This window comes from Aethalodelphis obliquidens, unplaced genomic scaffold (assembly GCF_003676395.1).
Source record: "Aethalodelphis obliquidens isolate GAN/ISIS:26980383/991018 unplaced genomic scaffold, ASM367639v1 scaffold51, whole genome shotgun sequence".
NCBI lineage: Eukaryota > Metazoa > Chordata > Mammalia > Artiodactyla > Delphinidae > Aethalodelphis > Aethalodelphis obliquidens.
In genome coordinates this window covers 9,787,377-9,813,602 of record NW_020837995.1, presented here as the reverse complement: position 1 = coordinate 9,813,602, position 26,226 = coordinate 9,787,377, and the positions used below count along the sequence as shown (strand labels likewise).

The 26,226-nt window shown below is 47.4% G+C and overlaps 1 protein-coding gene across 7 annotated transcripts in view; it reads left to right on the top strand.

Moving 5' to 3' along the window:
* The window catches only part of PLA2G4D (phospholipase A2 group IVD), a 30,779-nt gene extending 29,475 nt beyond the window's left edge, over positions 1-1,304 (top strand). For all 7 annotated transcript variants that reach the window (XM_027084001.1, XM_027083999.1, XM_027084000.1 and 4 more), the window contains one exon: positions 832-1,304. In XM_027084001.1, the coding sequence (XP_026939802.1) occupies positions 832-1,058 (227 nt within the window). In that variant the 3' untranslated portion in view covers positions 1,059-1,304. The remainder of the gene's footprint in view (positions 1-831) is intronic.
* Positions 1,305-26,226: the final 24,922 nt, after the last annotated feature.

Sequence of the window (26,226 nt, the reverse complement as noted above, 5' to 3'; positions counted from 1 at the left end):
CGCTCTATGGCAGGGGCCATGTATGGGAATCCCTGCACTGTCACCGTCCACCACTACTGTGCACCACATTGTTGGAGGACTTCCTAAAGGCCCCCCAGGCTGGACAGCCAGAAAAGAGAAGCCCCAGTCCCCTCTCTCTCAGATTCCCCTAAACCTGTCTGGGGTCACAATTGGCCTCTCTGTCATTCTACTGCAGACCATTCTGGGGTCCTTTCTCAGGGAGCTGGGCCTCTACTCCAGGGCCCCCAAAATCTGAACTCTCATCACATCCCTTCTAATCCTCGCCTCCCACCAACTGGTCAGACTTTTATCCCCTTTTGATGGGAAAACCTAATTCTGCCTTTGTGCAATCATCTGGCTTTCTAGTTCCTGCCATAATTCCAAACCTTCTGGCTTTACTCTTAACGTGCTAAGCCCGCATCTCGGGAGTCTCTTTCTCTCTCAACAAAGACTGTTTCTTGCAAAGCAAAAGCTCTTTGGTTTTCAGACGCTTGCTTCCATCATGAGTTTTAAGAATCCACTCACTAACCTAAAGGGCTTTGCTTTTCTGCTGCTTCCGCCTTACCCCTGGGGGTGAGGTGGATACCAGGGTGGGGGCCTGAACAGTGGAAGATGTGTAATGCTGTGAGAAAATGTGGGAAGCAGCACATGCGTCATACCTCAAAATAGCATCCTGCTATCCACAGTTATAGTTCTGGGCAAAGGACACGGGGCTGGGAGGAACCCCTTCAGTGGGGAGCAGCTCACCCCTGTGTCCAGCCACCAGGAGCCGTTCTGCCAGCTGTGGAGGCCTCTGGGCCCTGCGCCTAACCCCCTTCCACCCCTGGACAGGTGTCCAGCGCAGCCCTGCAGAGCTCCCGGCCGGCCAGGTGGATCTCACGGGGGACAACTCCCCCTATTCCATGTTCAACATGACCTACAAGGAGGAAGACTTTGACCGCCTGCTGCAGCTCAGTGACTACAACGTACGGAACAGCCAGGGCACCATCCTGCAGGCTTTGAGGACCTCTCTGAGGCACCGGGCCCCAGGGGCCAGGCCTCCAGGGCCGCAGACTTGAGACTTCTCGGGGTCCCCAAGATTTGAGGGCCACACTCTGATCCTGGGGGCTGGGGGCTTAACCCACCTGCAGTGGGTACAGCCAGGGCCCTCACGGGGCTGGAGTTCCCGGGCTCTCCCAGGCCTGGGCCGCCTCTGCGGCTGGTCTCATCGCCCAGAGGGGCTGTGTCCCACCCAGAGTTCTCCCTCACCTTCATAGCTGGTTTGGGAGGAGCTGACAACAAACTCCTTACCAGGCCAGCATATAGAACAGCTGGTTCGACCAAACATTTACACGTAGTTCTTTTCATGCCTGAACAGAATGGAGTTGAGGTGCAAGCTGGAGGTGCCAGGCCAGGAGTGGAGACAGTCAGGGCAGGGGAGGGCCTGGAAGGTGGCTCCAGGTATCAGGAATCACAGTACGTCCTGACAGGCTCCCCTTACTGCCTCTGCTCCTCTCCTCTTATACTATTTTGACGCAACTTTAGTGAGATATAATCCACATGCCATATAATTCATCCATCTAAAGTATGCAATTCAATGGCTTTTACTATATATTCAGAGTTGTGAAAGCATCACCACAATCAATTTGAGAACATTTTCATTAACCCAAAAAGGAACCCCTCATCCCTACACTGTCAACCTCAAACCACACCCACTCCAGCCCTAGGCAACCACTAATCTACTTTCTGTTTCTTTAGATTTGCTTATTTGGGACATTCCATATAGATGGAATCATAGAATATGTAGCCTTTTGTGTCTGGTTTCTTTCACTTAGCGTAATATTTTCAGGATTCATCCATGATGTAGCAGGTATCAGTACTTCATCCCTTTTACGGCTGTGTAATACTCCACTGTATAGATATACCACACTTTATTCATGGGCTGATGGACATTTGGATTGTTTCTGCTATTTTTGGTTATTATGAATAATGCTGCTATGAACATTCATATACAATTCTTTGTGTGGACAATGTTTTTAATTCTCTTGCATGTACACCTAGGAGTGAAATTGCTGGGTCATAGTCTTTTGAGGAACTGCCAGACTGTTTTCCAAAGTACCTGCACCATTTTACATTCCTGTCAGCATTGTATGAGGGTTCCACTTTCTCCACATCTTTGCCACCTCTTGTTACTGTCTGTCTTTTTTATTATAACTATCCTAGTGTGTGTGAAGTGGTATCTTGTATGTGTTTCCATAATGTTGATGTTAAGGATCTTTTCACATATTTATTGGCCTTTTGTATATCTTTTTTTTTTTATAAATGTATGTATTTATTTATTTTTGGCTGCGTTGGTTATTCATTGCTGTGTGCGGGCTTTTCTGTAGTTGCAGCGAGCGGGGGCTACTCTTCGTTGCAGTGTGCATGCTTCTCATTGCAGTGGCTTCTCTTGTTGTGGAGCACAGGCTCTAGGCATGTGGGCTTCAGTAGTTATGGCACGTGGGCTCAGTAGTTGTGGCTCATGGGCTCTAGAGCGCAGGCTCAGTAGTTGTGGTACACAGGCTGAGTTGCTCCACAGCATGTGAGATCTTCCTGGACCAGGGCTTGAACCCGTGTCCCTTGCATTGGCAGGTGGATTCTTAACCACTGTGCCACCAGGGAAGTCCCTGTATGTCTTCTTTAGAGAAATATCTATTCAGATCTTTTGCCCATTTTAATTGGATTATTTGTCTTTTTGTTGAATTGAGAAAGTTCTTCATGTGTTCTCTGATTTGATATATGATTTGCAGTGTTTCTCCCAGTCTGTGGGTTGTCTTTTCACTTTCTTGATGATATCCTCTGCAGCACGGAAGTTTCTGATTTTGATGGTTCCCAGTTTATCTAAATTTTCTTTTGCTGCTTGTGCTTTTGGTGGCATATTTAAGAAGCCATTGCCTAATCCAAGATCATGAAGATTTACACCTATGCTTTCTTCTAATGGTTTTATCGTTTTAGCCCCTACATTTAGGTCTTCCATCATTTTGAGTTAACATTTGTATATGTGTGAAGTAGGGGTTCAACTTCATTCTTTTGCAAGTGAATATCCAGTTCTTCCAGCCATTTGCTGAAAAGGCTGTTCTTTTCCCATTGAATTGTCTTGACACCTTCAGTTGAAAATCATTTAGCTGTAAATGTGAGCGTTTATTTCTGGACTCTGATTCTATTTCATTGATCTGTTTGTCTATCCTTATGCTCATATCACAGTGTCTTCATTACGGTAGCTTTGTAGTAAGTTTTGAAATCAGGAAGTATGAGTCCTCCAACATTGTTCTTTCTTTTCAAGATTGTTTCGGCTATTCAGGGTCCCTTGAATTTCCATATGAATATTAGGATTAGCTTGTCAATTTGTGCAAAGAAGATAGCTGGGGATTTTGATGGAGATTGAATTGAAGCTATAGATGAATTTGGGGGGCACTGCGTCTTAATTTTAAGTTTTCCAATTCATGAAGATGTGCTGTCTTTACATTTATTTAGGTCTTTAATTTCCTTCTACAATGTTTTGTAGTTTTCAGTGAGCAAGTCTTACACTTGTTTTGTTAAGTTTATTCCTAAGTATTTTGCTCTCTTTAATGCTATTATCAATTGAGTTCTTTTCTTAATTTTCTTTTTGAATTGCTCATTTCTATTATAAAGAGATAAAATTGATGCTTTTGTATATTAATCGTGCATCCTGTAATCTTGCTGAACTTGTTTAATGGCTCTAATAGTTTTCTCTTTTTCTTTTTTGACTCCTTAAGATTCTCTACATATAAGATCATGTCACCTGCAAATAGAGATGGTTTTACTTCTTTATTTCTGCTCCAGATGCCATTTATTTCTTTTTCTTTTCCTGACTAGAACAGTATAATGTTGACTAGAAGTGGCAAGAGCAGACATACTTGTCTTGTACATAATATTGGAAGGAAAGCATTTTTTCTTAGATGCCCTTTAGCAGGTTGAGGTAGTTCCCTTCTATTCCTAGCTCCTTTAGTGTTTTTTATCATGCAAGGTGTTGAATTTTGTCAAATGCTTTTTCTGTGTCTATTGAGACAATCATATTTTTTCCCCTTTATTCTTTAATGTGCTATGTGGCAATAATGGATTTTTTGGATGTTAAACCAACTTGGCACTACTGGGATAAATCCCACTTGGTCATGGTATATAATCCAGTTTATGTATTGCTACTATACTCACTTATGATCTCCCACACTCAAAGGGGACACACACACACACACTCACATACAACTCTGGCTGCCCTGGCAGCATGTAGGTGTCACAGTGACAGAGCGTGGCCCTCATCGGATGACCTCTCCTCAGGACATCCTTCCCTCTGTCTCTCATGTATTTGGCTTTATTTTGATTCTACAATTTCTCCATTTTATCACAAACTCTTATTTTTCAGTGATGTCGATGACAGTATCTACTGGCTTGAGTAGGAAAACACACTCCAGTTTCTCCTTTATTTCTCAAACAGAACACCTCTGACACTTCTGGTCACCAAAGGAGTGGGGCTTTCTTCCACACCAAGCGATTCTCTGCAACATCAGCTGGGTGTCCTACAATTCACCTCAATTCTGACACTATCTACCTGGAGTTAGCGTCAGATCACAGGTTAAGGGATCAGCCCCATGAGACTGCATCCGCTTCACGTGTCAATTGCAAGTCCCAGGTTGTTATCTGTATTTCTGACTAGCCAGCTATAAGTTAGGGTTCCCATGACCCCTTTCTGGGATTCGATAATTAGCTAGAATGGCTTACAGGATACAGGGAAACACGTTTACCAGTTTATTCGATACAGATGAACAGCCTGAAGAAGGACATAGGGTGAGGTTTGGAAGGCTCCCAAGTGCAGGAGCTTCTGTCTCCGTAGAGTTGGGGGTGTGTGTGTGCAAAGCCCCTACACTGCAGTGGAAAGAGAATGCTTTTACAGAGAGGAAAAGGAAGCTGGGAGGGCTCTAGTAAGCAGAGTCCATGGCTTTTCATTGGCTGAGTCCTTGCCAGGAAAGGAGTCTTTCTTCTTCCTGTTGGTCTCTGCTATTGTTCATAGTGCATGAGAACACCCCCTTCTGGCCTCCCGACTCTACCTGAGGTTTCTGTTTATTCATTTTTTACACTGTAAATCACCTCATACAAGCCCAAATCCTACAATAAACCCCTCCTACCTCCTACGTACTGAGACACTCCATGGTTCCCCACAGTGTACGTTCTCCTTGGTTGCAACAAGTACCAATAAATTCAAATTCATTCAACTACAGTGATGTTCCTGGGTGTCTTTGGCTGGTGGCTATCAACAGGGGTAAAGCAACTTGCTAAGATCACTAAACTCAGGAGTGGCAAAGCCAGAGCTGGAACTGGAGGCTTTAAAATCAAGGCCAGGCTTCTAACAGCCACACCGCCCTGTGTCTTTGGGCACTTACTTTGGAGCTGGCCCTATTGTACTGTGAAGGATTAACCTGACTTAAAGAGGGGTCTGGCCCCTGGAATGGCCTGCCTGATGGGGAGTCTTTGTTTGCCTGGGGGCTTTGGCCGCTGGACAGTCTGACAGTGTGATCTGTGATGAGGCCTCTGAAAGAGACTGTTATCAGTTCCAACCTCCAGAGGAACTGGGACTAAAGCTATTAGCCTGACCTCCCAGAGGGCTTGGAGACTAAAGGTCAGCCACATGGGCAGTAGGTGAGGGAGCCCCGGTAACCACTCTGGACATCAAAGGCTCAAGGCCCCCAGTTAGTAATACTCTGGGCATACTGTCACTCACTGTGGCTGGGAAGAGGTGACTCCACGGAGAAGGGACAGCTGGAAGTTCCCATTTAGCCTCTCCCAGACGCTGCCCTGTTGTCTCCTTCTTTGGCTTGTTTCAATTTGTATCCTTTCACTATAAAAAAAACAAACTAACACACTGTAATCCTAGGTGTAGAGCTTTCCTGAGTTCTGTGAGTCATGCTAGCAAATGATCAAACCTGAGGGTGGTCCTGGGGACCCCTGAATTTGTAGCCAGCTGGTGTAAAGTGAGGGTGGTTCTGGGGACCCCTGAATTCGTAGCCAGCTGGTCGAAAGTGAGGGTGGTCCTGGGGACCCCTGAACTTGCAGCTGGTGTCTGAAGTGAGGACAGTCTTGTAGGGGCTGTCCCCTGAGACTGCACAGTTGGGTAAGCCCCTCTAAAAGTGGGTCAGAATTCCTGGCAGTCTGGAGGACTGTGCCCTCAACCTTGCAGCCTGGCTGACTCAGTGCCTAGGCTCTGGAGACTGAAAAGAGGGCATAAGCGGAAAAAAAGACTTGTCCCATTTGGGGAACTTTCAATAAAGCCGGAGAGACCCAGAGCCAAGGAGTGCTTACGCAGCCCATGGCTGAAGCTCAAGTCCTTACCTGGTACATGAGTGTGCATGTGAGTGTATTTGTCTGTTTCACCCCCCAACCACCAGCTACCTGCTGTTACCCCAGGCCTCTCGACTACCAGGACATCCCCTCAGCCCCACCCTTATCTGGGTGAGGACTGTGACTTGGACAGCTGTCAGGTCCCACCCATAGGCTCCGTGTAGATTGTGCAAGTCTCTTCCTGCAGCCTGTGGGCCATCCTGGGCCAAGCCCAGAGATGGCTGGGGTCGGGGGTGGGCACGGACCAGAAGGCCCTGCAGGGGGTCTCATCCCTAGTCCTGGCACTGGGCTGGCACTCTGCTTTCTGGCCAGCACATGTGGTGGCGGTGGGAATGGTGAGCAAAGGGTGAATTGAGAAACATTTCTGTTTCCTGATCAAGTTGGATTTATTTCAACAACGCAAGAAGGGTTTTAGAAAACTTATAAATTTTATGTAATAACATATAGATCAAATGAGAATAGTAATATAAAAGTGTAGCTTGAGGGACTTCCCTGGTGGCACAGTGGTTAAGAATCCACCTGCCAATGCAGGGGACACGGGTTCGAGCCCTGGTCCAGGAAGATCCTACATGCTGCAGAGCAACTAAGCCCATGCACCACAACTACTGAGCCTGAGCCCTAGAGCCTGCAAGCCACAACTACTGAGCCCATGTGCCACAAGTACTGAGCCCACAGGCCTAGAGCCCTTGCTCCACAAGAGAAGCCACCACAATGAGAAGCCTGCGCACTGCAATGAAGAGTAGCCCCCACTCACCTCAACTAGAGAAAGCCCGCATGCAGCAACAAAGACCCAACACAGTCAAATAAATAAATTTTAAAAAAAGATTGTTTGATAAAATTCAACACAAACTCAGGACTTATGAAAAGCCCTTAATAAATTAGGAATAGAAGGGCATTTACGGGCTTCCCCAGTGGCGCAGTGGTTGAGAGTCCGCCAGCCGATGCAGGGGACACAGGTTCGTGCCCCGTTCAGGGAGGATCCCACGTGCCGCGGAGCAGCTGGGCCCATGGGCCATGGCCACTGGGCCTGCGCATCCGGAGCCTGTGCTCCGCGGCGGGAGAGGCCACAGCAGGGAGAGGCCTGCATACCAGAAAAAAAAAAAAAAAAAGAAGGGCATTTACTTAACTGGTACAGGGTATCTGTAATGATTAATTTTATGTCAACTTGGCTGGGCCACAGCGCCCAGATATTTGGTCAAACAGCATCCTGGATGTTTCCATGAAGGTGTTTTGCAAATGAGATTAACATTTAAATCAGCTGGACTTTGAGTAAAGCAGATTACCCTACATAATGTGGATGGGCCTCATTCAATCTGCTGAAGGCCTTAATAGAACAAAGACTGACCTCCTCAGAGCAAGAGGGAATTCTGCCAGCAGATGGCCTTTGGCCTCAGGCAGCAGCTCTTTTCTGAGTCTCTGGCCTCCTAGCCTTCCCTGCAGATTTTGGACTCCCCAAATCGCTCTCTTTTCCGTTTCTCGGAAGAACCCTGACTAATAGAGTGTCCATTAGAAGAAGAAAAAAATTCCTTTCATCCTGAATGGTGAAATCTTAGATTCATTTCCTTAAAGTTCAGGTACAAGATCAGGATGTCTGCTGTCTCCACCTCTTGACAACAATTGCCTGCAGCTCATTGGTTTCTGTGGGCGGAGCCCAGGCGTGATGTAGCCGTTCCTCTGCAGTCAAGGCATTGGCTGGGGCTGTGATCAGCTCAAGGCTCCCCTGGGGAAGGATCACCTTCAAACTGACACACGCGGGCTGCTGGCAGAACTCAGGTCCCCATGGGCTGTTGGCCTGAGGCTGCCCCCAGTTCCCTGTCAGCGGGCCTGTCCACAGGGCAGGTCACAGCATGGCAGCCGCTTTCATCAAAGTGAGCAAAGCAATAAGAAGCAGAGAGGGGGCCTGAGGGGCATGACAGAGGAAGGAAATGACCAAATTGCGTGACAGATTGGATTCAGGGCCGTAAGGAAGGTGAAGAGCCACAGAAGACTCTGAAGGTTGCAACCTGAAAGAAAGGTTGTGGTGAGAATGATGCTTTAGAAAGACTTCTGGACTTCGTGGCGGGCTTAGCTTGAGAAGTTGTCCTGCGGTAGGTGAGCTGCCTCTGAGAAGTCATGTCATGTGGTCAGATGAATGTGCCGTGGAGGTGAGCTCAGAACTGCAGCCTGGCATTCCTGAGAACATCCATGGGGAATGCTCTGGAAGACTGGAGAAGCAAAGGCTGACCTCGCAGCACCACAGAGGATGGGCCCAGCTATGATTTTAAGAGACACAAGAGGAGCAAGGAGGAGGATGACGAGGCAGCCAGAGCTCACAGTTCAGAGCCAGACGAGATCGCAAGGACCTTCAGCTCATCACCCTCAGCCATGCAGAAAGAAACAGACACCGAGGATGCGACATACCTTGTCCAGCCACATGCAAGCCCAGGGCAAGTCAGACACTCACTGTTTTAGGCTACTTTGTGGTCATTACCCTTCTTTTAGGAGCAGTACCCATCTCCAGGTGAGGAACTCCCTTCTCCTTTACTCTCAGCCCACAAGCTTAGGGCTCTGACCCACCACCCCAGCTCCAGGGCTGGGCTTGTAGCTCAGCCTGGCCCATCAGAGCAGCACACTGTGCTCCCCTGGCCACAGGGACTGGCTCAGGGATGAGTAGGTGACCAGCCAGAGGGACACCAAGAGACTTTTTTTAGGGCTGCAGAGGTGATACTAGTTTAAATCAGTCCCCCTCCTGACTGCTCAATCATACATTCATTCCAACACATTCCTCCCGCACCCCTGCCTCACTACACACACACACACACACACACACACACACACACACGCTCATTTTTTGGCTTAATTTCACTTCAGTTGGGATTTTTGTCACTCACAATCGTGAATCCTAACTAATACACAGGGAAAGAGGGTTTAGTGGAAATGCAAGTGTTGAACTCAGAACTCTGAGGTGCAAGGAGAATCAAACCAGAGAACAGCGCTTTGCCACTGGGCGATCAGTAAAGACTTTCAGGATCAGGTATATACCGGAGAGCAACTTGTACACACGCACACCAGGAGTCATATACGAGGCTGTTTGCGCCAGCGCTGTCTGTGTTACCAAAAAGCTAAATCTAAATGTCCATCAATAGGGGAATGGATAAATAAATTACAGAATAGTCAAACAGTGGAATACTATACAGCAAGGAAAATGATGAACTACAGTTTTTGCACATTCTTGTGGATGAATCCCCAAATCACAAGGTCAAGTGAAAAAAGAAAGTATGGTTGCATTTGGATTAGTACTCAAGTATCCAAAAGCCAACAATCTATTATTTATATGTAGTAAACATATAACAAAAGTTGAGAAAATGATAAACACAAAATTCAGATGAGTTGTAACCCTTACAGGGAGGCACACAGGAGCTTCAAAAGCATTGGAAATATTCTGTTTCTCAAGCAGGGGTGGTAGTGGTGGTGAGTACATGGGTATATGCGTTTTATTACTTTTTACATCATATATGAGCGTGTATGGTATGTATCCTTTTGTATTATGAAACATTTCCTAATAAAAATAAAGACTTAGGGGCTTCCCTGGTGGCGCAGTGGTTGAGAGTCCGCCTGCTGATGCAGGGGACATGGGTTTGTGCCCCGGTCCGGGAAGATTCCACATGCCGCGGAGCGGCTGGGCCCGTGAGCCATGGCTGCTGAGCCTGCGCGTCTGGAGCCTGTGCTCCGCAACAGGAGAGGCCACACAGTGAGAGGCCCGCGTACCACAAATAAATAAATAAATAAATAAAGACTTAGGATCACTAACTGGGGGACTATCACAGCCTGTGGTTAACAACACGGTATTTCCATACCTGATCTGGCAGCTCTGTGTACAACCAACCAAAGCCTGTACCCAGGCCACCTGCAGAACCCACATGCTGGGCCATCCCACATGCTGTCAAAGCTCACCTGATAATCCTCATTCCTAATGGTAGTTGCTGAGTGCTGATTGGCTCATGTGTCACGAACCAGGAGCCCTAAAGAATGTCTCATCCTCTTAGAGAATCTAGAACAGCTGAGTCTGTGGAACAACTTGGTCCTGACCTGCCCACGGTTGAGAAGGGAAGTCAAGTCGCTTGGGGACTGAGGCAGCTCCTGTGACTTGGGAATTTCAGTGCACAGGGGGGAAAGTCCCCAGCAAACCAAGAAAGGTTTGTCATCCTCCCTAATACCTGGTCTGGAGCAGCTAGCAAGGACAGAAGAGAGGCTGACCTGATGCAGGTGCAGGAAGACGGAGAAAACACCCACACGACTCTTGATCTGTAGGTGTATTAACCCACCACTAGTACGGCATGACCCAATCAATGTCTCGAGCCTCTGCCAATCACAAAAACAACGCGTACCCCTTGAGGGAATGGACGGGGGAAAGCAGGAGTGCAAGTCCCTTCCTCTTGGACAGAGAGGGAGATGTGAGAAGAGGATCTGGAAGCACTTGCCTCCCAGCAGATAGCCCCAGGAGGGGTGCAAGCTCTTGTCCAACCCCACACCTCCTCGGGGAGAGGTCTGGGGGAATGAACCTTGAGTGAGTATTGAACTTCCTTAAGTCTGTTTTCTCACCTCAAAAACGAGACAACAATAACCAGTACACAGAATACTGTGTTGAAGTTGACATAATATCTGACACATAGTAGGTACTTGATAAATGGTAGTTGTTATTTTAAATTTTTATCAGTATTTTAGATTGTGAGATGGAGATGGAGCACTTTTATTTCCATAAACATCACCGGTTACTTTATATAATACTTTGAAAAGCCGGTAATTAACCTCTGCTATGAGCCGTGGTTGCAGTTCAGGAAGTCGCCACCAGGGGGCTGTGTTGACAAATGATTGTTGCCCAGACAAAAAGAGGTGAGGAAAGGTGGACCTCAAGTGTGCAGAGCATCCTCATCCTTCTGTAACACCTTTCCACAAAATATGCTTTTAAGCTCAGGTAGCAACCTTAAGTATTAATTAGTGACACAGACGTAGAGAACAAATGTATGGATACCAAGGGGGAAAGAGAGGGCAGCTGGGATAAATTGGGAGATTGGGATTGACATATATACACTATTGATACTGTGTATAAAATAGATAACTAATGATATCCTACTGTATAGCACAGGGAACTCTACTCAGTGTTCTGTGGGGTCCTAAATGGGAAGGAAATCCAAAAAAGAGGAGATACATATATACGTATAGCTGATTCACTTTGCCCTACTGTAGAAACTAACACAACACTGTAAAGCAACTATACTCCAATAAAAATTAATTAAAAAATATTAATTAGTAACCAGCATTTACATGTATATCCAAAGAAGGATATAATTCAGAGCAAAATTCAAAGACATAAACGCCTAGGTAAAGCCTCTACGATATATAAATTTTGGCATATTCATGCAATGTGATGCTATGCAGCTGTGAAATGAACACTTTGTGCCTACATGCAATAATATGGATGGATTTCATAAACATAATATTGAGTGTAAGAAACTAGGCATAAAAGAATAATACTGAATGACTGCATTTATATAAAGTTCCCAAATTGATCAAATTAATTACCGTATTAGAAATCAGGATAGTGTTTTCCTTTGGGGGGTCAGGAAAGTGGTGATTGGAAGGAAGCATAAGGTAGATTTCTAGGATACTGATAATGTTCTGTCCCTTGATCAAGGTGCTGTTTCTGTGAGTGTGTTCAATAGTGAAAATTCATCAAACTACACACTTATGATTCATGTACTTTTCTGCTTGTCTGTTAAGGTCCAGCTGGGAGTTTATTATAAAATGCTGCGGATACCAGCATCTGCAGGGTGGACTGTGCTAGTCTTCAATTTGCTCCCAGAAAATGAGAGTTCCCATCACTCTTCTCTGCCCACAACCCCTGCTCAGTGGCCTCAGGTGAGAGGGTGTGACCAGGACTGACCTATCACATATGTCATCTCCTTGGCACTAGTTGGCCCAGGGGTAGACACTGACCCACTGCAAGCCGATCAGAGCCCTTCCCTAGGATAAAGGTGCCTGGTGAGAAAACTTCTCCCTTGGTGGGCTTGGGAAGCTTGGGCTGCTAATGACTATATCCCCTGCCGGTGGAGGGGAACTGTCTACATTAGGAGAGACTGAGGTCCAGGGCAAAGAGAAGCAGAGGAAGAGGAGAGGAGAGCAGGACAGGGAAAGAGTTCTGCTGCTCCGAATCCCAGGTTCTCTCCTTTCTCAACTTCCCAGGATCTTCATTTCTCAATTTTGTGAGTTAATCCAGCATCTTTCCCAGCTAGATGAGGCAATACATTCCTGTTGATGCTAAGCTTGCTCCCAACACCTTCAACTGAAAGAGTTCTGACTAATCCGTTGAGCAACTGGACGGATGACAGGGCCACCTACTGAAGTAGGCAACAGGAAGTGGAGGAGAATCCTCTTCTGTGGAAAGTGTGATCACTGTGAGTCCATCTCATCCAGGAAGGGGGTGAGGACTCTTCTGGGTGTCAGGAAGTTTCACAAATTGGCATTGGTATTTTATGTGATTTTTGCCTACACCTGGGGTGATGATTAACCCCCAATGTAATAATGTGTAATCACTCCTCTAGCTGGGAGTTCAGATTGAGATTATACTCTTTTTAATTATCTATCTAATTGACTTCAAGCCTCCAACTAACCGAGCTTAGAAATATGTTTTTCCTTCCTGGATTTCTCCCGTCAGTGATAACCACAAAACACCCAGGGCTGCTTATTAGTCCAAAGAGGTGGGTCCTGGCCATTAAAATCGTGGTGGGGGGAAACTGGGCAGCCTCCCTTCAGTCAAGGTTTTCAGCTGACTTTTCAGCTTTTTTTTTTTTATTGAAGTATAGTTGTTTCACAATGTTGTGTTAGTTTCAGGTGTACAGCACAGTGACTCAGATATACATATACACTCCTTTTCAGATTCTTTTCCCTATAGGTTATTACAAAATATTGAGTAGAGTTCCCTGTGCTACACAGTATATCCTTGTTGGTTACCTGTTTTACATACAGCCGTGTGTATATGTTAATCCCAACCTCCTAATTTATCCTGTCCCCCAGATTCTTTTCCATTTAGGTTGTTTAAGATATTGAATATAGTTCCCTGTGTTATACAGTAGGTCCTTGTTGTTTATCTATTTTATATATAGTCAGTGCCACATGGTGTCACTGCTGAAGCACAGGCAATGCTAGCACCCCACTACCGCCCTCTGCTCCTGTCCTGAAGCATTGGTGATGAAAGACAGGTGCTCCAGCTGCTCTGGGCTTGTCCTCTTTGCCCACTACTGGACAAGCTGGGGATGACAGGGGACCCCACCAGGTCTGCTGCCTGGCTTGCCCCTGCGCGCTTCTTGGGGAATGAAGCTGAGAGGGCTTTGCGGGGCACGTACCCACAGGCTCCGTGCCCCCCGGGGCAGGTGGCTTTGGCTTGTCTGCCATTTCCCCGACTCGGACCCACTCTGGCTTCCTCAGCTCATGAGGCTCGCACCAGCCCACAGCCACTTTCCTCAAGGCCTGACGTGCCAGGATGGCAGGGTCCAAAAGGGTTTCTACACTGCAGCTTCAGCCCCGTACTGGCTCTGAGCTACCTTCCTTTCCCTATTTCTGCATTCTGGCCTCAGGAATGAGGGAAATTTTAACTCAAGCCAAGCCCTGTCCCATTTCCTGCTCTGTGATGAAGAATTCCTGTTGTGGGGAGATGGGGATGACAAGTGCACCCCCATCAAGGCTAGTTCTTGAAGGAAAAATTAGGAAAATGTCCACTCTCCCCTTCATGGGATAAGACAAAAAAGACGATGTATCTTTTTCTCTGTAAAAAAAAAAAAAAAAATCATTGTTATATTGAGATCATTTTAGTCCCAACAGATCTACAATATTTACATGAATCAGTTCTGATATTAAGCTGGGTTATTGAAGCCACACTTTCTGTAATGGGGATTGAGCAGGAAAGGAACTAACGTTGACTGCAGCCCACTGTTTGCTGGGTGTTAATTCTCACACTTCTGCGAGGTCAGCATCGTCATCATTATCCCTATTTTACAAATGAAGAAAACAAGTCTCTTGGGGCTTCCCTGGTGGCGCAGTGGTTGAGAGTCCGCCTGCCGATGCAGGGGACACGGGTTCATGCCCCGGTCCGGGAGGATCCCACGTGCTGCAGAGCAGCTGGGACCCGTGAGCCATGGCCGCTGGGCCTGCGCGTCCGGAGCCTGTGCTCCGCACCGGGAGAGGCCACAACAGTGAGAGGCCCGCGTACCGCAAAAAAAAAAAGAAAAAAAAAAGAAACCAAGTCTCAGAAAGGTTGGTAACTTGCCAATAGTTTGCTCTGGAGCCGTGGGAACCCCTTTCTGCCCCACGAGCCCATACCGGGCCCTTGGCGGGCTTGCCCCATCCAGAGTGGGATCCAGGCCTGCAGGAGAGGCACCTAGCCTTTTGTGTCTCTCCTGATGTCATCAGATACTTTCTCCCTGGACCTGTAATGAGATATTCTAATTATTACCTCCCTGTATCCCTGGCTACAGACAAATCAGCTCCTTTTGATAAAGCCCCACCTCCCTTTTTTTTGAGCAAAATGAAGTGAGTTTTTGTTGCCTGAGATGAAAGTGCCTTTGGGAAACCCTGCCTACAGCTGATGGGGTGACAGCTACTATGCCCTGGAGGCTTGCCAGGCACCACTGGACTCTGAGCCCTTTACAAAGGGAACCAGCTCATGGGGTAAATATGGAACAATGTTATTTTTCTCACTAACTGTCCCCAGCTATACTCTGTCAAAGCCTCCTTTCCTGCTAGATACAGATATTTGAGAAGAGACAGTCCTCCTAACAATGAAACCAGAACCATTTTTCATTTAAACACACACATTTTGATGCATATTATGTTTATGTTTGTAAATTTTTTCTTTTTTGTTCCCTAAAATTGAAGGCCTGCAGGTGCACAAAATACTTATTTAGTCCTTAGCTTCCAAAACCTCAAGACACAATGTACCCCTACACGACTAATGAGTTCACTGTGCCAGGAGCCAGTTCTAGAATGTAATGTAATTTAATGTAAACACAAATGGGATAATTATTATGGAATGGTTTTGTATCGCTGGTCTATTTGACAACCCCTTTCTCTGCATGGTTTTCTCCCTCTATTTCTCAGTATGGGGACTTTCTTGTTGGAAAACTTCCTTCTTTAAAGAACTTTCCCCTGGAAACTGAGGATGCCTTTGTTTTTAATCTGTAGGACTTCCCACATTCTAAAAGTTTATTTTAACCTAACAAGGAAGTCCCTCACATGGTAAACTTTGAAAGAATCATGTCTTGGAGATTTAAAGAAATGACCTGGAAAAAATTAGACTTGTCAAGAAATAGAGGCCACAAAAGAAAATTCACAAAGGTGAAGTTATTGAAAGAAACCAGATTTGCCCTCAAATATGCTGCTCTGCTTATTGATTATTTTGAGTTAAAGGCACTTGAAAAAAATAGCAGATGTATAAGGATACACTGACCTTTCTTTTTCTTCCTACAAGCTGGAGATAAAATGCCCACATAGGGACTTCCCTGGTGGTGCAGTGGTTAAGAATCCACCTGCCAATGCAGGAGACACGGGTTCGATCCCTGGTCTGGGAAGATCCCACATGCCGCGGAGCAACCAAGCCTGTGAGCCACAACTACTGAGCCTGTGCTCTAGAGCCCGCGAGCCACAACTACTGAAGCCTGTGTGCCTAGAGCCTGTGCTCTGCAATAAGAGAAGCCACTGCAATGAGAAGCCCCGCGCACCGCAACTAGAGAAAGCCCATGCGCAGCAACGAAGACCCAACGCAGCCAAAATTAATTAACTTTAAAAAAAGTTTACCATGTGACATTTTAGCTGTTCCTGGTTTTATTTTGCATTGATTAATCCTAAAAGTAATGCTCACTGGAAATTGGATAAAAGACTGATTTTTAAAAATCTAATTAATTTGTTTTCTTTCCAGTTGTATTGAGATAGAATCGACAAACAGCAGTGTATAAGTTTAAGGTGTATTGCTTTTCTTTTTTATTGCAAAAAGCATTGATAAAGAAAAAGCATTTTCCATGGTATGGCTAAATGGCAGGGTGCTTTGTTAGGTTAAAATAAACTTTTAGAATGTGGGAAGTCCTACAGATTAAAAACAAAGGCATCCTCAGTTTCCAGGGGAAAGTTCTTTAAAGAAGGAAGTTTTCCAACAAGAAAGTCCCCATACTGAGAAATAGAGGGAGAAAACCATGCAGAGAAAGGGGTTGTCAAATAGACCAGCGATACAAAACCATTCCATAATAATTATCCCATTTGTGTTTACATTAAATTACATTACATTCTAGAACTGGCTCCTGGCACAGTGAACTCATTAGTCGTGTAGGGGTACATTGTGTCTTGAGGTTTTGGAAGCTAAGGACTAAATAAGTATTTTGTGCACCTGCAGGCCTTCAATTTTAGGGAACAAAAAAGAAAAAATTTACAAACATAAACATAATATGCATCAAAATGTGTGTGTTTAAATGAAAAATGGTTCTGGTTTCATTGTTAGGAGGACTGTCTCTTCTCAAATATCTGTATCTAGCAGGAAAGGAGGCTTTGACAGAGTATAGCTGGGGACAGTTAGTGAGAAAAATAACATTGTTCCATATTTACCCCATGAGCTGGTTCCCTTTGTAAAGGGCTCAGAGTCCAGTGGTGCCTGGCAAGCCTCCAGGGCATAGTAGCTGTCACCCCATCAGCTGTAGGCAGGGTTTCCCAAAGGCACTTTCATCTCAGGCAACAAAAACTCACTTCATTTTGCTCAAAAAAAAGGGAGGTGGGGCTTTATCAAAAGGAGCTGATTTGTCTGTAGCCAGGGATACAGGGAGGTAATAATTAGAATATCTCATTACAGGTCCAGGGAGAAAGTATCTGATGACATCAGGAGAGACACAAAAGGCTAGGTGCCTCTCCTGCAGGCCTGGATCCCACTCTGGATGGGGCAAGCCCGCCAAGGGCCCGGTATGGGCTCGTGGGGCAGAAAGGGGTTCCCACGGCTCCAGAGCAAACTATTGGCAAGTTACCAACCTTTCTGAGACTTGGTTTCTTTTTTTTTTCTTTTTTTTTTTGCGGTACGCGGGCCTCTCACTGTTGTGGCCTCTCCCGGTGCGGAGCACAGGCTCCGGACGCGCAGGCCCAGCGGCCATGGCTCACGGGTCCCAGCTGCTCTGCAGCACGTGGGATCCTCCCGGACCGGGGCATGAACCCGTGTCCCCTGCATCGGCAGGCGGACTCTCAACCACTGCGCCACCAGGGAAGCCCCAAGAGACTTGTTTTCTTCATTTGTAAAATAGGGATAATGATGACGATGCTGACCTCGCAGAAGTGTGAGAATTAACACCCAGCAAACAGTGGGCTGCAGTCAACGTTAGTTCTTAAATGCCGCGGAGCAGTCAAGCCTGTGCGCCATAACTACTGAGTCTGTGCTCTAGAGCCCATGCTCCACAGCAAGAGAAGCCACTGCAATGAGAAGCCCGTGCACGGCTACGAAGAGTAGCCCCCGCTCACCTCAACTAGAGAAAACCCACAGCAACAAAGACCCAATGCAGCCAAAAATAAATAAATAAATTTATTTTTTTAAACAACTCCATGTGTTTAGAAGATATACTAGGAGGAAAGAAACATTCTTATCCCTAAAGATGAGGAGTAGAGGCACAAACAGACCTGGTTAAATTAACCCTTATCTTCCTAGTCACATAATTTTCTATAATTTACTGTTATAGCACTGGCGCTTCTGTGGGCTGATGAAGGTCTGGAATTAAGTTCTGATTAAGGTCTGATTAAGTTCTGTTCTAACTGGTGGAAAGGGAAGGAAACGTACCTACTGCTTTTAGGCAAATAGAGGGAGAGCAGAAAGCTTTGCTTGTATTGGCTTCTTCTTAATTGCTTTCAGCTGAAAATAATCCTGAATGCTAAGTGACTTAATTAGGGGTAGAGGGTGCGAATTCTGCTACCTTTTAGCACAAACAGAAAAGTGACACTTTACATACATCTCCCCCCAACCCCGCCCCCCAAACAGGACTGTAGTCAGTCAGACCTGGGAGTCTGACTGCTGCTTGATTTCTGACAGGGCTGTTTAGGCCAGAGGCCGGCCCCACGGGAGAACCACAGCCTCAGAAAAGAGAGTCTTGAAATGGGGAGGGGGATGATGGAGTGGCCCCAGCTAGAGAGGATGCTGGATCACTCAGAGCCCACACACAGAGAAACGGAAAGATGCGCATTTTGAACGTATATTTTAAAACACTTGTAAACAGACACAAAGAGGGTTTGTTTTTTGTTTTTATTTTTGCATTTTTGTTTTTACCGTGGAGCTATGATGCATTGTCTTTAAGCTGCCAGAAATGGCGTCTATCAACCCAAAGAAAGGGCTGAAAATGAGAGGCAGAGTAGATTACCGAATTCCCTTCTGGCCTGTGGCCCCTCCGTCAGCGCTGAACACCAGGCTAGGGATTTATTTTCAGGGCTCAAAAGAGAGATCTGGGGGTGTCAGCTAAGAGCCAGGGACTCCACCAGGGGCCTAGATGGTCTCAGCCACCTGACCCTCAGCCCTTGCTCCCTCTTCCCTCCCCACTGACATATTGAGTGTCACACTTTTAGAAATAGTCCTGAGCAGTGAGGAGCCTGGATCTGAGCTCGGAAATGCAGGCCTCCCCTGAGGAGAGCTGCTCCAGGTGAATGTAATTGTAGCTTGCTGCTGACTCTCTACACAGAGCAGGAACATTCTCTCCACCAGAGTCGGCCCAGATTGGCTGATGTATTCACAGAGGTGTGGGACTCTTTTAGCCAAGCACTGACTGCCTTCACCTCTGTAATCATCAGGCTCATTTAGCTTCAGGAGGAATCCGATGACATTGCTTTGGCTGTTTTGCAAAACCCCCTTGAAATTTCCCAAGGATATCCGCGGTTTGCCTCGCTGTTAAGGACCAACCCAGTACCAAACAGCCTGTTCTAAGCCCCAGAGAAGTGGATGTGGCTGGAATGACTATCCAGACCTCAGAAGGCCAGCCTGGCTCGGGAACTGATGTGTTTGTCCTGCAGAGCCTACAAGGGGATGAAGAAGGCAGCACAGCATGAAGGAGTGTCAGTGAGTTGGAGCAGACACAGGTCTTGGAAACTCCCCATCTCCCACCTCTACTTCCCATGGCCCCTGGGGGCTCTCAGGTATGTCTGCATTTCTGGGGAGTGCTCCTGGCCCCTTAAATTTTACCCCCGCTTTCCTGACTATAAGTAAGATCACCTGCATTGCTGCAGAGTTAACAGGTTGTGTTTTTGTTAATTTCTTTCTTTCCCAGATGCATCCCATGGGCCCCGCCCATCACCTACCTGTCCTTACCTGTCTCTGTGCCCCAAAGGGTTGTTAACTCTGACGGTGATGACCTTTCACTGCATGCACTCTATGTGCTTGGGAGGGATTAGTGGTGATGACGAAAGTGAGGCTCAGTGGGGTTAAGGTCCCCCAGCTAAGTCGATAGGAGAGCTGAGATGGCAGGTGTTTCGATTGATGTGATACTGAGAAGAGGGGTCAGCATCCTGCAGGTGAATGACTTAGCAGACCACCTGGCACATATAGATTCTAGGCCTGTGCCATCTAGCCTAGCGGCAGGATAGGGTCATAACTGTAACCACACGCAGCTCTGAGGAAGTTGGAGGGAATGTACTGATTTGGCCTTCCTCACAGACCCCACCTATGGGCCAGTGAAGAGAAAACCTTGACTAAGTCATTCCCATCTGGTAAATTGAGTGGGCTACAAAAATTGAACCTTGGCTTTAGGCAATCATCAGTAGATCCAGATCTGCCTCCCCAGCTTCTCCACCGGGCAGGTGTGTGAGCTTCCTGTGGGCTCCCAGCAATGGGGAGGGGTCCGTGTTCTTGTGCCCCTCTGGCCGCTCTGGTCTCAGCAGCAGTGCCAGGCTGAGCTCAGCAGGGGGCAAGGCTCGCGTCCATCCATGGGCCTTGTTCACAGGAGCACTGCGTCATGGTCACTTTGCCCCCTGTGGACCCCTCTGCCTCTGTCCCACTCTGTCTGGACCCTGGCTTGCTGGCTCCATCCTGGCCCTCCACCACGGGGTCACCTTGCCTGGCCCCAGTAGGTCCCACTTCATAGCTGTGGCTGTCAACCCAGTGTCCACCACCCAAGGTACCTGAGGGCAGCTGGGCAGATAATCAGTCCCCCCAAGATTCATCCCCTTGACAAGACTGACTGCCCCATAGAAGCACCAGGGCCCCTGCCGGTGACCCCTCTCAGAGTCACAGGTGAAGAGTGGTGGCTCCTCTCCCCGTCTCTGCCCCACACCTTCCCGCCCTTCCTGTAGTCCCCTGTCCCCCAGTGGGGAAGTCCCTGTGGTCCAGTAGGCCAGGCCTGCTCCTGATGTGATGCAGCGGGAGATGCACCAGCTACAGCCCTGCTGGGAGGTCAGGGGCCTGCACCCCCTGCCCCTCCCTGACATCAGAGGCCTCCTGACTCAGAGGTGGCCCCTCAAAGCTGTGAGAGCCATTGAAACACAGGGATTCGGTATCTGTAAGAGCGCCGTCCTCCTTAAGAGTGGTTGAGAGCGTGGGCTGTGAAATCAGACCAGGGCTTCCATAACTTTCTTTGTCACTTGCCAACCCTGGGACCTCAGACCAGTTCCTTAACCTCTCAGACTTCACCTCTCAGTTTCTCCACCTCTGGGGCAAAATCATGTCAGGTGTGGATAGCAGAGTGTTTAGAGCACAGGAAGCTGGAACCATGCTGACCGCTGTCGTCGTTGTTGTTGTGACGTTACAATTCTTTCTCCCCTCTGCCCTGTCATCCCCATGCCTGACATGGCTCAGGAATGAGGCTGTGCCCTTGTCTTGTTTCAGCTGCTTGAGGGAAGAGCAGGAAGGCCACAGGGCTGGGACAGAGGCAAAGACACTGTGCTTAACCTTAATATTTTCTTTTTTATGTGTGTAAAAGTCATTTCAAAAAATGTCTGGAAACATAAAGGAAAAACCCATTGTAATCGCATTAACTCAATACAATAACTATTCCCTTTCAGTCTTTTTTCTCCTTAGATAATGTTGATATAGTTGTGCTTATAATACTTATACCAGATCTATGTCCAGGTTTTTTGTCTTAACCTAAAATTACAGCCATGAATGTTTTCTTGGTTGATAATTAAACTTCATAATTGTCACCTCAGTGGCAGAATAATCTTCCATTGTGTGCCTGTACTATAATTTGTTAAGATTTATGGTGAAATGTCAGAGTTTATAGTGCTTTATTTTTGCAAATTTCCATGGAATTTCTCAGAAGCTTGTCAATTGGTTCTTCCCTAAGACCGGTGTGAAATACCTGAACAAGATAAGAAGAATCACAGTCAGCTCTGCAAGAGGGGGTGTAATATTAGGGAATGTATGTATGTGGGGGGAATGTGTATGATTGGGGAGGATGTGTCTGCATTCAGTGACAGAGGAATCCTCCATATGGCAAATTTTGAGGGACCCACCAATCTTCAAATAGTCTCTCATCTGCCCTCCATTTTGGTCCTTGAAGGGTTTCCCTCCAGGACCACCCTGTAGATTACGTCTTCATCTTTCTAGGGCCCCGTGGAGGCTGGCGTGACTGGGTAGCATATCGTCATCCAGCAATACTTCAGCAAAAATGAGTTTATCGGATTCGTTTTCAGAGTTACCATTTCCTGCACTGTATTCTTAGGCAACTCTTCCTGTGGTTTGTTACATGTCTTCCATCTCAGGAAGACCAGGAACCACATATGAAGCACATATTCATTCCTTGAACAAATATTTATCAAGGTCCCACTGTGCCCCCGGTATTGTTCTAGGAGTGGAAGACAGAGCACTGAGCAGGTCAGACAGGATCCAGTCCTCCTGAAACTTACATTCTAATGGGGGAGACAGACAGTAAATAAATACATGACTGTTTCTATGTCAAAGCTACTGGAACTAAACATGTGATAGAGGGTGACTTTCAGCAGGGAGGGGACAGACAGGAGGTAGGATGGTGACATCTGAACCAAGATCTGAGCCATAAGAAGACCGGTGGGAAAATGTTCCACAGAGAGCAACTCCTAAGTGCAAAGGCCCTGAGGTGGGCACAAGGCTGGTCTGTTCTGGAAACAGAGAGGAGACCAGTGTGTCTGGAGAGCAGAGAGCAGGGGAAGAGAGGAAGTGGTCAGAGCCTTATGCTGACCCAGTGCAGCAGGAGGCAGCTTTGGGTTGTTCTGAGGCATCAGGCGGGAGCCACTGGAAGCTTCTAATGTGAGGGTGGACTTCATCTCATTTATGTTTTACACCGACCACTGCGGCTGGTCTGTGGAATGGACTGCCTGAGGGGAAACAGGGAGGCAAGTGAAGAGGCTTTGGCTGTGATCCAGGAGGAAATGGAGGCGGCTTAAATACAAGTGGACAGATTCTGAATTTTTCTGGAGGCAGAACTTCTATCTTGCTGATAGATTGGATATGGAATGAGAACACAAAGCCGCCTCCTAGGTTTTTGCCTTAATAACTGGGAGGTACCCCTGAGTCATCTAGGGAACACCAAGGTAGGGTTCCCCAAATGGGTTGGGATGGAGGAGACTGGAGGTTTCTGTGTTGGACATTTTAAATTTGAGGTGCTTGATATATGCATATCCGAGCAGAGATGTCAGGTGGGCAGGTGCAAACACAAGTCTGGAACTTGGGAGATAGGTCGGGGAGATAATTGGGTTGACTACATGAAGCAGAATATAGATGGTTGTTGAAGCCATGAAGCTGGATGAGGTCTCCCAAAAATGGGGGTGGGGTGGGGCGGACAGAAGGGAAGAAGCAGAAGCCTGTGCCCTTCTGCTCCCCACCTTCTCGACGCCTGGTGGAGACAGAAGAGCCACCAAAGAAGACTGAGAAGGAATCGCCAATGAGGTTGGAAGAAACCAAGGAAGCCAAGAGACTTTGTCTATAAACGCCCCGTACTTTTATCAGAGTGGGTTGTCAGTAAATTTCTTCAGGAAGCACAAGCTTTGTGGCTGCTTGTTAGTGTCTTTGCAGCCTCTGGTGCACACCTGGAACACTGAGTGACAGGTGGCTGACTGCAGGCCTCAGAGCCCACGCGGCTTCCCATGATCTCTGACATCAAGGCTGATACCTCTGCCTGGCTCCAGAGGCCTGACGAAATCGAACCCCACCCCAGCTGCCCACCCTATGGCCTGGCGCCCACCCTTCCCTCCTGGCGGGACTCGCCCTACTCTGTGCCGCCTACAGGGTGTAAGCCAAGCTCATTCCCACCCCTTCACCTGGATTCTGCTGCTTCCCTTCCTGGAATGCCCTCCCTTCCTGCTGCCTTTCCTAGCCTGGCCCGCATTTCAGGCCCAGCTCAAAGCTCAGTTCCCCAGTCTCTCCCCTTCTGCCGTCTACTTTTTTTTTTTTGTAGTACGCGGGCCTCTCACTGCTGTGGCCTCTCCCGTTGTGGAGCACAGGCTCCGGACACATGGGCTCAGTGGCCATGGCTCACGGGCCCAGCCGCTCTGTGGCATGTGGGATCCTCCCGGACCGGGGCACGAACCCGCGTCCCCTGCATCGGCAGGCGGACTCTCAACCACTGTGCCACCAGGGAAGCCCCTCCTCTACTTTTGTACTTGATGCATTTCCCTCAGGACCACCCCTGTGCATTACATCTTTTCACCTCAGGTTACTGAAGCCCACTGGACATCTTCTGCCCCGCCCTCCATATCTAAACCATCATACTGTGATGGTTCTATCCTGAAATTCGTCTTTTTTTTTTTTTTTTTGGCTACGTTGGGTCTTCGTTGCTGCGCACGGGCTTTCTCTAGTTGCGGCGAGCGGGGGCTACTCTTCGTCGCAGTGAGCAGATTTCTCATTGCAGTGGCTTCTCTTGTTGCAGAGCACGGGCTCTAGGCGCGTGGCCTTCAGTAGTTGCAGCGTGCGGGTTCTAGGGTGCAGGGGCTTCAGTAGTTGTGGCACGTGGGCTCAGTAGTTGTAGCTTGTGGGATCTAGAGTGCAGGTTCAGTAGTTGTGGTGCACGGGCTTAGTTGCTCCGCAGCATGTGGAATCTTCCCAGACCAGGGCTTGAACCCGTGTCCCCTGCATTGGCAGGCGTATTCTTAAGCACTGCACCGCCAGAGAAGTCCCCCGAAATACGTCTTGAATCCCATCACTTCTCTCCATCCCTGCCACTCACCCTGGCCTGAGTCACCATGGGTTTCCCGTCTGAACCACTACAACTCATCTTCCTACCCCCAGGGAGAGTGGAGAAGTGTCGAGGACAGGAGGCTGGGATTGTCAGATGAGCCCAGATGTGACATCACACTAGCTCTGGGTCACTAGGTAAAAATCAGTCAGACCTAGTCATTCCAGTCGTAGTTATTTTCCCAAGAGCAATGAAGACTCATATTTACGCAAACACCTGTATGTGTGTATTCATAACAGCTTTATTCATAACTGCTGAAAATGGAAACACCTTTATCCTTTAACTGACAAATGAATAAACAAATTGTAATTTTTACAAAGGAAAACTACACAGCAGTGAAAAAGAAAGAACTCATACAACAACATAGATAAATCTCAAAAACTTTACACCAAACAAAAGAAGTCACCACAAAAGATTGAACAGTATGACTCCACTTACGTGAAGCTCTAGAAAAGACCCATCTAATTGGCAGCAACAGAAAGCAGATCACTGGCTCCCTGAGGCCCAGGGAGAAGTGGAAGCGTTGACCAAAAGGGCCATGAGGCAAATTTTGGGAGCAAAGGAAATGATCTCCGTCTTGATTGTGGCAGTGGTTGCACATTTGTATATAGTTGTCAAAACCCAACAAATGGATAGACTTTATTGTGTTAAATTATACCGCAGTAAAGTTGATTTTTAAAGTAAAAAAAATAAGTCAATTCACCAAATGATGAGTTTGCCAAAAGTGCAATCATTCTACTGGGCCGTCCGCCAAGATGCCCTCATGTGGCTTTTACCGAGCTGGGTCCTCAGGCTCCAGCAACCCCAGCCCAGCAGTTCTCACTGTTGGTTCACTCAGCCCCACCATCGCCCACAGGCCCACGGCTCTCCTAACTTCCAGGGCCCCTCAGGCAGCCTTGCGGAGTTTCCATGAGTCTGCCCAGACCTCTTCCCTCTACTCTCTGGGAGCCAAAGGGCACATCTGTGAGGCTGCATCTCACAGAGGTCAGACGTGCTCTCCGCTCTGGATCCCAAGAGTTTCTCGCTGTTACGCCAGCTGTCGGATGGTGGAGGTGGGGCAAGGATAAATGACTGCCTATGTATTTTTCCATATCTGTTATTTACAGGAAAACTGAGGCCTAGAGAAATTTAGAAACCAAGATTTATCTTCTGTTTCTCTTTGTATTTTGAAGACGGTCTCCTTCCTCAGGGCAGCAGAGGCCAGGGGCCAGTTTGAGGGAAGAAAGGACCAAAAGGATTGCAGGGACAAAAACAAAGAACAAAACCATACAGGTTAAAATGTTCACATTTCATCCGTTTTTTTGTTTTTTTTTTTTTAACTCTTTGTTAAGTCTTTGATTCCCAGGAGAGACTCACCAAAGAGTTCCTTACATACAAGAAATCTCTGTTCAGAGTCAGTCTGTCCAGAATTAGAGCCGGTGCTGGGCACTTCCTGAGTGCTCAGTGAAGGTTCTCCACCTGTGTCACATCAGCTGTCTCCTCCACTGAGCAATGCCACCTGCGGCTAGCACTTGGCGCCCTGCGGGCTCCATGGCCAGGTGACTCCTGCCCTACCTGGTCTCTGCCCATATCCGGCCTTGAGGCCAGCAGGAAGCCCTTCCATCTCTGTAAAGTGACCAGAGAGAAAGGCGGTGTCTGCCTGTGTAGACTTAGCCTGACCTAAACACAGATGGATGGG